At 37.8% G+C, this 12,641-nt stretch overlaps 1 protein-coding gene across 1 annotated transcript; it reads right to left on the bottom strand.

Annotated features, from left to right (window-relative positions):
* Positions 1-10,991: 10,991 nt before the first annotated feature.
* LOC142440586 (olfactory receptor 5K1-like) lies at positions 10,992-11,978 on the bottom strand. The gene has a single exon (XM_075542939.1). The coding sequence runs from the start codon at positions 11,958-11,960 to the stop codon at positions 10,992-10,994; it is 969 nt and encodes a 322-aa protein (XP_075399054.1). The 5' UTR covers positions 11,961-11,978.
* Positions 11,979-12,641: the final 663 nt, after the last annotated feature.

Genomic DNA, 12,641 nt, shown 5'->3' with positions numbered 1-12,641 from the left:
TGATGGCAAAAAACATAAAAATGTGCTTGACACAATGGATGTATGTATGGATTGTGATAAGAGTTGTATGAGCCCCCAGTAAAATGATTATTAAAAAAAAAGAAGACAATGATGATCTTTATTGTGCTCTTGCAAAGACAGCATCAAGAATTTCTGACCTGGTGAGAAAGAAGTTATCTTAATCTTCTCACTGACATTGACTTTTCACACATATTGTTGCAAAATGTAGCAATGTAGTTTACTGTTGTTATATTAAGACTGTGACCCATGCTATACCATGCTTCCAGACAAGATTTCATTTATTTGTAATTAGAAATATTTCACAATATATAATTACATATTATTTTTGTGATTAATCATGATGCTATAATGATGCTAAATGTGTAACCATGAAAATACATCCTGTATCTCATATATTTTATTTTAATTCATAACAGTAGCAAAATTACAATAATGAAGTAGCAATGAAAATAATTTTATGGTTGGGGGTCACCACAGCATGAGGAACTGTATTAAAGGGTCGCGGCATTAGGAAGGTTGAGAACCACTGCTCTAGAGTTCAAGACCACGCAGGCTACTGTCAAGTGTCATCTAGTCAATTCTGATTCCAAATGAAAAACATTCGGAAGCATTGCTCGGTCCGGGCACAGATCCAGCATACTACCGTGTAATGTGAAGCAGGTGATGCAACCTCATGGTGATTCGGTTTGCTCACTTGCAACATGAGGATGATAACGCTCCCCTGCCCATAAGAACATGGAGAGAGTTAAATGAGGTCATGGTTATGTACAATTTTGCATAGGACAGACAGATAGTAAATATCCAAATGACTTTAGTGATGTTGATGGTTGAAGGTGAAAATTGTGGAGTCTGTCATGACTTAGATCAAGAGACTTGACTTATTGGAGGGATGGACATATATGAACATCTGAGGAGCTCAGACATTGAAGAGCCCCACTCACTGTTTATGACAGCCACCTTACATTTACTCAGGAGGAAATAAAAGTTTATAAAGGGAAAATAAGTCACTACGTCCCTAACATCTTCCCTCCCATTCTGGATGCTGTCTCAACATGGTCCTGCTGCAGTCTTCTTCAGTTTCCTAGGCTGTCACAGATTTTATTTACCAAAGATGGCCGTATTTCCTCCCACGGGTGCTCTTATTAAGGTGTGATGTTGACACTGCTCCATCAAGCAATGTGTCTATTTCCACTTTCTTATTGTGAATTTCAAACCTGCATCATGAAAATGCCGAGCTCCTTTGAACATTTGCTCTTGCAACTCAGTGGTCATGCTGTAAGGTGACTCAGGCCACAAGGGAAGATGGCCTTTTGACAGCCTTGTGATGCCATCTGGCAGCTACCATTAATGCCAGTCGTGGACACTGACTATGGCTGGGCTAAAAATCAGTGAGGTGCTGAATTAATGAAATATCTGACAAGAAATAAAAAGTGTTGTTACAAAATCATGCCAACTTTATTAATCAAGTGTGACTATCACAATGTATGCTGCTGTTTCCGCAACATAATCTCCATCTAGGTCTTCACATCCCTTTTTTTGTTTGTTTCTTTGTTTTAAATTCTTTTATTGAGGGCTCTTATATCTCTTATCACAATCCATACATACTTCCAATCTGTCAAGTAAAGTTTTCATCTCTCGAACCCTTTTCTGTAGGAGTCCTGGTTCCGTCATGATTATGACTGTGGATGCTAATTCAGAGGTCAGCAGTCCAAACCCACAAGTCACTCTGAGGGAGAAAGATAGGAGTTTCTCTTCCTGCAATGAGTCACAGCGGAGGAAACTCACAGGGGCAGCTGTATACTCTGTCCTGTAGAGTCCCTCTGAGTTGGAATCAACTCCATAGCAGTGCGTTTAGTGATTATATTTAACTCTTCCATGAAGAATTCTCCAATCTTCAATGTACGGTACATCAAAATGGCAATTTTTGCATCTTGGAAGGTCTCTAATATTGCTTATTTTCAATGTTCTTTGAGTTTGGGGAACAAAAATGTCCAAAGGAGCTCAATCAAGGCTGTGGAGTGGGTGGTTTATGGTTTCCCAATGAAGTTCTCAAAGGACAGCTCTTGCTACACTTGAAGAAAGGGCAGCTGCAATATTGTGATTGGAAAAATTCCTTGGTACAATGTTCCTGGTCTTTTTCTCATCAAGGCAGTTTCAGTGTTTTAGTTTCTTAAAAATATCTTCATGATAAGCTCCTGATATCATCCTGTATCTTTTGAGAAAATCTATCAAGATTACTCTATTGGAATGACCAAAAGCAGTCAGAAGCCGCTGCCTTGAATTGAACTAGCCTAGGAAATTTTTAACACTGTGGAAAATGTGAATTCCAAAACACTCCTTAGTGTGCATGCCTAAAGTTTACACTACCAACACTAAAACAAGTATATTTCTGAGAGAATTCCTTTCCAGCCATACACTGCTAGCAGAGACAGTTTTTTGTGTTTGTTTGTTTTTTTACTTTGTTCTGGTGACAGCGTCTCTCTCGGGGGTCCAACCTCTCCTGAGCAGCAGCCCCGTCCTTGATAGCACATTTCTGTCTCACACACACACACACACACACACACACACACACACACACACACACACACACAAATCTATGAACAAATGAACTTACTGTAATGTGTGTGTGTGATTTATTTCAATGAAATGGCTCAAAAATAACGGAGAATAGACAGTCCCAAATGTTCCTCTTGGATCATGTGGTTGCAGGGTCAACAGACTCACAATCTGTAGGTCATACAGAACGCTCCTGGTTCACATCCCTGGAGATAAGAGTCAGCATGTGGGGAGTGGGCTTCCGAATGAGAGTTAGCCTTGCAAGAGCCTCCAGTTAGGTGCTGCAGGTGGGCCACTGCAGCAAGGAGACTCTTGGTTCATTTCAGACCTCATCATGGAAGTGATGACATTCTATCATAGAGAATTATTTTGATTATTTTATTTTGCATTATGGAAGAGCATCCAGCCCGGTGTCTGGCAAACTACTGAGAATCATAACCTAGCAAAGTTGACACATAATATTGACCATCACAGATACCACAAAGCATTTGAGATGGCTCTGCCATCTGATTTCAACTGCATGAGATATCCCTTGGAAGAACTGACTCATGATGAGAGCATTCCACCCCCAAACCATGATAAGTACTAAAAACTCAAAACCTCTAAACCAAACTCACCACCACCAAGTCGATTCTGACTCATAGCAACACTACAGGACAGGATAGAACTGTGCCTGTGGGTTTCGAAGACCTATAACTCTTTATGAATATACCCCTGGTGTTCTCCCATACAGGGCCTGGCAGTTTCAAACTGATGATCTTACAGTTAGCAGGCACAACCAGTATGCAACTAGAGCTCCTAGGAGAGATACAATGGTTATTATTGTCTTAAGGTGTAAGCTCATGAAGCAGTAGATAAATGGGTTACAAATCATAGTGAAAGGATAACACTTCTACAATGCCCTCATCCATCCTACAGTTACAAATATCTTTTAAAATCTGAAAGGATCACCTTGGGTCTACCTCAATTTAGATTTGCTCTGGTGTTTTCCCAGATGGGTATGTTCAAGTCCTTCCTTCTATCTGTTCTTGAAGTCTATTTTCTGCCTTGTGCCAATAATTTTATCATTCTTTGCATGCAATCATTAATACATCTTCTTTAGGTTCTGTCTTGCCATATTTGATAAGATTCTCTCTTCCCACCTAAAGAATTATATCCATATTCAGAGTTTTCTTTGGTTATCTAATATATCTCCTTTATTTAGGGTTCCTCCCTGCCACCTCGGCCCTTGCTTGTTTTTTTTTTTTTTTATGGCATGTCTGGAACAATTCAACCCCTAGTGTTTCCTAAGGCGAATTCATGGGGCCTAGGAAGTTCTAACCCTGATTCTGCCTTCAACCCAAAATCTCTTTCCCTTCCCTTCCATAAAAGTCTATCCTAAATGCATTTTCTAATATATGTTTTACACAGTACATGCTATATCAGAGTCTGTTTTCTAGGGAATTCAATACTTGCTAATTAGTTTTGAGAGGGATGGGTATAGCCATGAAGAGGAGAAGCTGATATGGCCCTTAAACTGGATTTGCCCGCTGAGTTTGACTGTGGGCTAGGTGCGAAGCTGCAGTTCAAACCCACCAGCTACTCTGAGGGAGAGAGATGATGCTCTTTGTTCCCATAAAGATTTACAGACTTGGAAACCCTATATAGGATTACTATAAATTGGGATCGACTAGTTGGAAGTATGTAGAAAGAGAGACGAAGGATCTCTGATATTGTAGTGGCTTAAGTGTTGCACTGCTTACCACAAAGGGAGGAGTTGAAGTTCACTAGCCTCTAGCGGAGACCATTGAGACTGTCTGCTACTGTAAAGATTCCGTTTCAGAAACCTTTTGGAATAGTAGTCTTGTACTGTCACACTGAATTGGAATTGACTCAACAGCAGTGAGTTTGCTTTGGGGAAGAAAGATCAGTGAGTCAAAATCTGAAATTCTGAAGAAGTAAGACTGTGAGCAGGTACTGAGGAGCAGAAGGCAGTAGACTGGCTCATAGGAAAGCTTAGATTCTGCCCATGAATAGAAGACCTTGTACAGTATAACAAGTGAATATGCGTGGCTCCTAACTGAAAGGTTGCAGGTTGACATTCATCTAGAGATGCCTCAGAAGAAAGACCTGGTGTTTAACTCCCCCCAAATCAGCTACTGAAAAGTCGCAGTTTTGCTCTGATAAACGGAGTTGCTGTGAGTTGGAATCAACCTGATGGCAACATATTTATTTTTAAAGGAAAATCCAGGTGTGAATTTTAATAATATTTTAAAAGAATTTTGTTATGCATGAGTTGAAATTGAAATTTACTTACCATGTTGTAGGCTTTCCCAGATTCACAATAGCCTTATTATGTAATTTTAAGTGACATTTCAAATGCCATCAAATTTCTTTTTTTGTTGTTTAACAGATTTATTGGCATATAATTCACATATCATACAATTCATTAGTTCAATCACATCAAGAAGAGTTGTGCAATGATTGCCACAATTAATTTTACAACAGTTTTCTTCACTCTCGCGCTCACTGTTATTAGTCTCCATTTCAGACAACCAGTGTAGAGTTTGGTCTGCTGGCTCCCCTCCCCTCTCTGTGAATTCCCCAGTGGGTTCTTTGACTTCCTTTTCTGTAGGGAACACTGGAGCAGTTCTGCTTTGCACACATGGGCCGCCGTAAGTCAGCACTGACAAATAGCAACAGCAACAGAGGAAATTAGTAAGTTCCTTCACTTGGTGAATATATCTTATGATCTCCTACATGGCTAGTATGCTATCCTTGGCAATAGTTTATTTAGCAGAAATTCTTTGATTTCTTCTCCTTACTCTTGGGATCAGCATAGACTGGGTGTTAAACACGGACACAGATACTAGAACTGATGGTGACATGAAGAGATAACAATGTATCTCCTTCAAAGAAGATTTTTAGTGCCATGATATGAGGGGAGTGTCTACTAATTTAGTTGCAACCAAAGGAGGTTGGACGTGAAATCAGGTAGATTCTAAATTAAGAGGGTTTAAAATTGAACCAAGATATTGGTTGAGTGGTAAACTTCTTGCCTGGGTTGTATTTCCAGTCAATGAACGTCATGTACATCCACCAGGCATCTAAGAGTGGAAGGTTGCAGGTTGCTATCATGCTGTGCGGGTTTAGTGGAATGTCTGGACTAAAGCAGACCAAGGAAAACCTGATGATCTACTTTCAAAAATAAGCCAATTCAAAGCTTAACCCATTATGTTAGTCCAGGTAGACTAGAGATACAAATCCAGAAAAACACATACATGTGTAACAGAGAGTTTTATATCAAAGAGTAATTGTATATTAAGGAAACACCCCAGTCCAGTCAAGATCAAATCCATAAGTCTAATATTAGCCCATGTGTCTGATACTAGTCTATAAAATCCTCTACAGACTCACGCAACACAGACAATGATACCAAATGCTGGAACATCACAGGCATGTACATGGATAATCTTGTGGATGCAGTGGTGGTGAAAACCTCTCCAGGGTTCTGGCTGCCATCAGCATGGCTCCCTGTGGTTCATCATCAAGAATATGAAGCAGAGAGAGTGTGTGTCCTGCCTCCAGGGAGGAAGATAAGTCCTAGAATCCTCATGGGAAGACCACTCCCAGAAAGAGTGCTCATCAGGCTGATTGACAGGCTAGACTCCACCCTTTCTTTCCTACTTATCAAGTTAACATGAAATTGTGTACCTACCACAATCATCACAGCGATGGTACAGAATGCATCGTGAATGACATAACACAAGGGTAGCCAACAACAAATGAAGTATAATAGCATGGAATATTTTATTTCAATTGGAATGAACTAGACCTGGTTTCCTATTGAATCAAGTTGATTGAATATTTTTCATGCAAGAGGCAGAGAACCAAAAACCTTGTATTTGTATTGCATTCTCAATTTTTGCTACAAATATGACTTGTAAGAAATGCAGTTGATATCAAGTTCTCTGACTTCACTGACCCCATATATGTCACGGTAGAACTGTGCTCCATCAAGTTTCTGTGTTCTATCGAGCTTTCTAGAGAAATAAACTTGTACAATATATTTAAAATATATTTAAAATATTATATAATAAATATTAATTAATATAAATATCAAATATATGTTAAAACAAAGAGAAATTCATATCAAGTAAGTGGTCCACATAGCCATACAATGGCTGTCCCAGTCCAGCACAAGATTATGGACAGATGTGAACTTGAGGACCTTCCTGATTAACACAAATACTGTCTCTGGTGAACCAGGAAGTTGGAGGACAAAGCAGGAAGTGGGAAAACCACAGGCTGGTGTAGACAGAATCAAGTGGATCCAGGCTTTTTTCACTTTTGCACCTTAACACTTAGAACAGTGCTTGCATGGGCTACCTGCCTCTGACCCAAGGAAGCAGATTCTGGATCCAGGCCATAATGAGGATGAAGAGAGAAATCTAGTTCTCCACAGTCTATTTTAGATATGAAATAGGCCACACCCCAAGGAGGCATGGTCGGGCTAGGACTTGCACCTTATGGGAGAGGCGTTACTGTTCCACTACTGAGAATCCCAGGGCAGGCCAGTTGACAGAAAACTTAACTATTACAGTCACGTGCCTGATTTGTTAGTACTAGGTGACCAGGCTAGATTATCAGTCTAGCCGATTAATCATTTAGACCATGCAGGGATTGCATACGTGCTGTACTGTGTTGCTTTTCTATGTAAAGTCTTCCTCCAGGTGACTGCCTTGCCTGGAGCATAACTGCAAGTAATTTTTAGGAAATTAGGTGTGACTGTACCACTTCAGAGTGTTAAGAGAAGGGATGGGAGGTAGGATGGGAAGTGTTCTGTTACTTTATATGAATTCCCCTCGACCCAGAAATAATTAAAATGATGCTAATGTTTGATAATTGAAGCAGATGGAAATAATGGTGCTTTGTTCACGTATGCACATTAACAGCTAGAGCAGTGTCTTCTTGTAGCAAGCTCTCAGCAAACATGTGGAATTAATAACTGGACAAGTAGCTCATTTAGCATATCAGCCATAGTTCAATAATTTATTTAATGTATAATATTAAAATATTTAATTTATTATAAATTACCTAAATTCTGCAACTTCAGGTTTTGCAATGGTGAAAATAAGATAAAATCATTTTAAATAACCCCATACACAGTTCAACAAGCATATATTACTTCATGATTTCATGCCTACCTATAAGAATACGTTTCAGATAGTGTCCCCTTTGTGTGGATCAGAAAGGACTAAGTCGTGTTTCCTTTTGTTGTGCATAAGTTTGCTGTGGGTTGGAACTGACTCACTGGTATATAACTACAACAAAAGCCATATCAAGTAACTTCTCTTGAAAGTTGATGGTCTTTATTTAATTATTCAATTTAATTAGAATGCCAACTTGGCAAGATAACATTTACTTTTGATACCTTCATTTCTTCTTTTTAAAAAAATATCATTTTATTTGGGCGTGTACAACTCACAACTCATACATCCATCCATTGTGTCAAGCACATTTGTTGTCATCATTCTCAAAACATTTTCTTTCTACTTCAGCCTTTAGTATCATCTCCTCATCTTTCCCTTCCCTCCTAACCCTTCCTCACGAACTCTTGGCAATTTATAAATTATTATTATTTTGTCATGTCTTACACTGTCTGATGCCAGATGCTTTATCTTTTCATAGCCTGGCACCATCATCTTTCTTCACTACATTTGCTGATGCACGCATTTTGTCTTCAGCAATAATCCAGAAGTTTCCTTCATTTCTTCACTGGCTCTATCTTAAGAAAAGCAATGTACCCTAAATGCTATTAGAATTGATTCTTCAAAATTCACTTGGCACAATTTTAGCACATACAGTTGTAAGTGATTTAACTAATTTAAGGTTAATATGACAATAATCTCTTCAGTTTAACTGTAATGCTCCTCTTCCAAGCTATAAACTTGGTTGGTTATCAATGATTACTTTGAATTAATTTGCCTTCCATTTATAGTTTTACAAGGTGAACATTTAAAGTATCAATTTTACATCTTCTTTTCTAATATATGCTTTCAGTGCTATAAATTTCTCTTTGCTCACTTTCCGTGCACCCACAGAATTTTAGAAGCTGTAGTATCCTTTTCATTTAGTTCAAAATATTTTTAATAATCTTGTTTCTTTTTGATGCATAGGCTATTTAGAAATGTGTTTTCTATTGTTAAATTATTTTTAAATGAGATTTTCTGTTGAAATTTCTGGTTTAATACCACTAGTTACTAAGAGCATACTTTGCATCATTTCTACTCTTTAACTGTAATAAATTGTGTTCTACGGTTTATCTTGTTGAATATTCTATGTGAGTCTGAGAAGAATATGTATTCTGCTGCTGTTGGCTGAAGTCTTCTATAAATGTCAATTAGAACCAAATGACTGGTGGTGGTGCTGTCCAGTGCAGCTATCAAACTGATACATATCAAACTGATATCTGCTTATTGGATTTGTCTATTACTGATGAGGAATTTTGAAATTTCGAACCACCATATCAGATTCATCTATATATTCTTGCAAATGAATCAATAAAATTGAGAGCAAATTATTAGAGGAAATCAGGATGTCATGAGCTAGCTTTTTAAAAATGAATAAAATTGATACTGTGCAAATTCAAAATATACTACAAAATACTAATAACTTTATGCTCGCAAATTTGACAATTGAAAGGGAATAGACCAATTTTGTGAAAGACACAATTAACCAAAATTCATACAAGGATCAATAACCTGAATAGTCTAATTTCAAGTAAAGAAAAGGATAATTTATAACCTCTGAACATTAAATATCAGGACCAGATGATTTTACTTGTGAAGTCTAACAAAAATTTAATAGGCTTTATTTTTAAAGCATTAGTCGGCTACCAGAGGAATTGAGCAAAAAGTAAAAGGAATCCCTAGGTAATTTCAGTTTGCTTCCTCATTTCACAATTACGAATATCTTGTTTTATGTGATACATTTTTCAATTGATAAAGCCACATAGATACAATATCATTTACTGAAGTCTATATTGATGATTAGAATCAATTCTTTGTGTTATACAAGTCTGTCTGTACAGGTTTAGACAGATGCATACTACATACCTACCATTAAAGTATCATACAGAATAGTTTCACTGCCCTAAAAATACCATGTTATCTACATATTCATCCATTTTCCTTTCCCTCAAAAGCCCTGGAAAACACTGATCTTTTCACTGTCTATGTTTTTGCCTTTTCTGAAAAGAAATCTAGTTGGAATTATACAATAAGTAGTATTTTAAGATGAGTTTCTTTCACTTAGCAATATGCATTGTTCCTCTGTGTGCCTGTGTGTTTAACTTTATGGCTCTTCTGTTCCATTGCAGAATAATATTCCATTTCATAGTCTTATGACACTTTGTTTATCCATGAGGCAATTATGAGAGAGCTGCTATAAACATTCAAGTAGAGTTTTCTGTGTGGACATACAACGTTCATCTCATTTGGATAAATACCTAGGGTCATGATTGCTGGATCACATGGTAAGACTTTTTAAACTAAATATGATCTGTTCAAAACCACCCAGGAATTCTGTGGAAGAAAAGGCCTGACAATCTGCTTCCATGAGGATTACAGCTAAGAAAGCTCTTTGAAGCAGTTTACTCTGTGAGCACATGGAGTCACCATGAGTCAAAATCAACTCGACAGCAACTCAGACATGTTTAGTTTTGTAAGCACCTGCCCTGTGTCCTCGGGCTGCATCACCAGCAATGAGTTAGCATTTCTGTTCCTTCACATCCTTCCTAGGATTCTTCCTCAATGTTTTAGATTTCAGATGTGTGGTAGTATTTTATCGCTGTTTCAATATGTAATTCATAAATAACATATAAAGTTGAGCATCTTATCATGTGCTTGTTTGCCATCTGTACATTGCTTGTTCAGGGTCTTGCTCATCAGTTTGTACTGCCTCCTCATAATTAACTTGGCACAATTTTGTCACTTCTATGCTAGTAAGAGATTTTATTTGCGATAAAGCTCATATGAGCACAAACCCTTTTAAGTTAAATGTCATGCTCACTCTCCAAGCTGTGATAGGAACTGGTTGTCATTCTTCAGCACAACTGTCCTGAATATTAGTAATAATTAGTTTCTGTGTTGCCCTTTGGTGTTGATAATCTCTGGGGCTGTCACAATCCATGAAATTGACCATATTTGAAAGTGGTTTTTAATTCATTCTTAAAAGATTTTTTAATTGAATATTTTGTTCTAATATTTGTTATTTTGAATTAAGTTTTAGCATGTATGTCTCTTTACTTTGAATGTATTGCTGCTTTGGTTGCATTTTATATATTTTAATATTTCATATGCCATGTGTACTTTTCCTCTGGATGATTTCATAAGAAATCTTTTCTTGTTGTTTTGACTTTTGCTGCATTTAAATCATTGAGCCACAGTAGCTGTCATTTGTTTCCGACTTTCCTGAGATTTCATCTTCAGAATTTTTTTCAGAGCACTTATTACTTCCTTATTTCTCAGGCTATAGATGAAAGGATTTAATAGGGGAACTACAATTGTAAACAAGATAGCAGCTGGTATATCTTGGTCTCCTTCTTCCAGCAAGTTTGGTCGAATGTACATGAAGAAAATAGAGCCATAGTATAATGAGACGGACAGTAAGTGGGATGCACAGGTAGAGAAGGCTTTGGCTCTTCCCTCCTTGGATTTCATTTTAAAAATAGTGAAAAGGATTAAGACATAAGATATTAAGACACTGCCTATAGTGAAGACTTGAATTGATCCTGAAACGATAAATAATACTATTTCATTGATATAGGGGTCAACGCAGGAGAGTCTGTATAAAGGAAGAATATCACAAAAAAAATGGTTGATGTGATTATCTCCACAGAAAGCTAGCCTAAATAAAAGCCCCACATGAATCATGGAATGCAGATTTCCAGCTATGAAGGCTCCTGTGGTCAACTGAATGCAGAGTTGCTTTGACATCATGGTGTGGTACTGCAGTGGACTGCATATGGCCACGTAGCGGTCATAGGCCATTGCAGCCAGGAGAAAGCAGTCTGCAGTTTCCACAGTGCAAAGAAAATAGAATTGTACTATACATTCACAGAGTGAAACTATTCTGTCCTCAGAAAAGAAGTTTGTTAACATCTTGGGCGTAATGGCACAAGCACAGCAAGAATCCACAAGGGCCAGGTTTCCCAGAAAGATGTACATGGGTGTGTGCAGACGGCGCTCCGTGGAAATCAATACCACCAATCCAAGATTGCCCACCATGGTGACCATATAGATGACAAAGAACACCACAAACATTAGTGTCTTCAGTTCTGGGTGATCCATAAATCCGGCCAGGATAAACTCGGTTTTCATTGTATGGTTTGTAGCAGCCATTCCTGTCTTCTCTGTTGAGAAAAAAAAATTTCCTGAGAAGTTCATGCTAACTCATAATAGGCTCAACTCACCTTTGAGTTTTTTCTAATCCAGGAGGGAAAGGAATGTTCTCTATAATTCCTCCCTCTGTCCCCTGGATTTTGTGCATGTCTAATTCTGGGAAGAATCACTGTCCTAATGCTATGACCTATTTACATTTCTTCACATCATATTGTGAAGAACAACATGATGACTTTTAACATCTGGAGAGCAATATTCTAAACAGAAAAACTCATCGGTGTGAGCTAGGTAAATCTGATTTATAATTTAAAATTCCCTAAATGAGTCTTCTCAAACTATTTCAATGATTGTATATATGTTGTTGTTCAGTGATGTTTAAATGACTAATTTCATGCGTAGATGCCTAGCAATTTACTATCTCTGAATATACACTTAAAAACAAAGTGCGTTGAAAGTGGGAAGGACGACATACACGACTTCATGTGACTTGCAGGATTAGGAGGGACAATGATGTGGATGGAAGCCAAGATCCAAGAGGGGAGGAAAGCAAAGCACTAAGTTGCTCCACTGAAGACCTTCCATGGCAGTTGTAACCTAATGGATACCTGCAATGTGAAATTACACATAAGTCTGCACATAAAGAAACCCTAATAAGAAATGAAGAACTCTGAAATGTTAAAA

Source organism: Tenrec ecaudatus, chromosome 2 (assembly GCF_050624435.1).
Source record: "Tenrec ecaudatus isolate mTenEca1 chromosome 2, mTenEca1.hap1, whole genome shotgun sequence".
Lineage (NCBI taxonomy): Eukaryota > Metazoa > Chordata > Mammalia > Afrosoricida > Tenrecidae > Tenrec > Tenrec ecaudatus.
The sequence above is the reverse complement of the archived record's forward strand: the minus strand, read 5'-3'. Positions and strand labels throughout refer to the sequence as shown.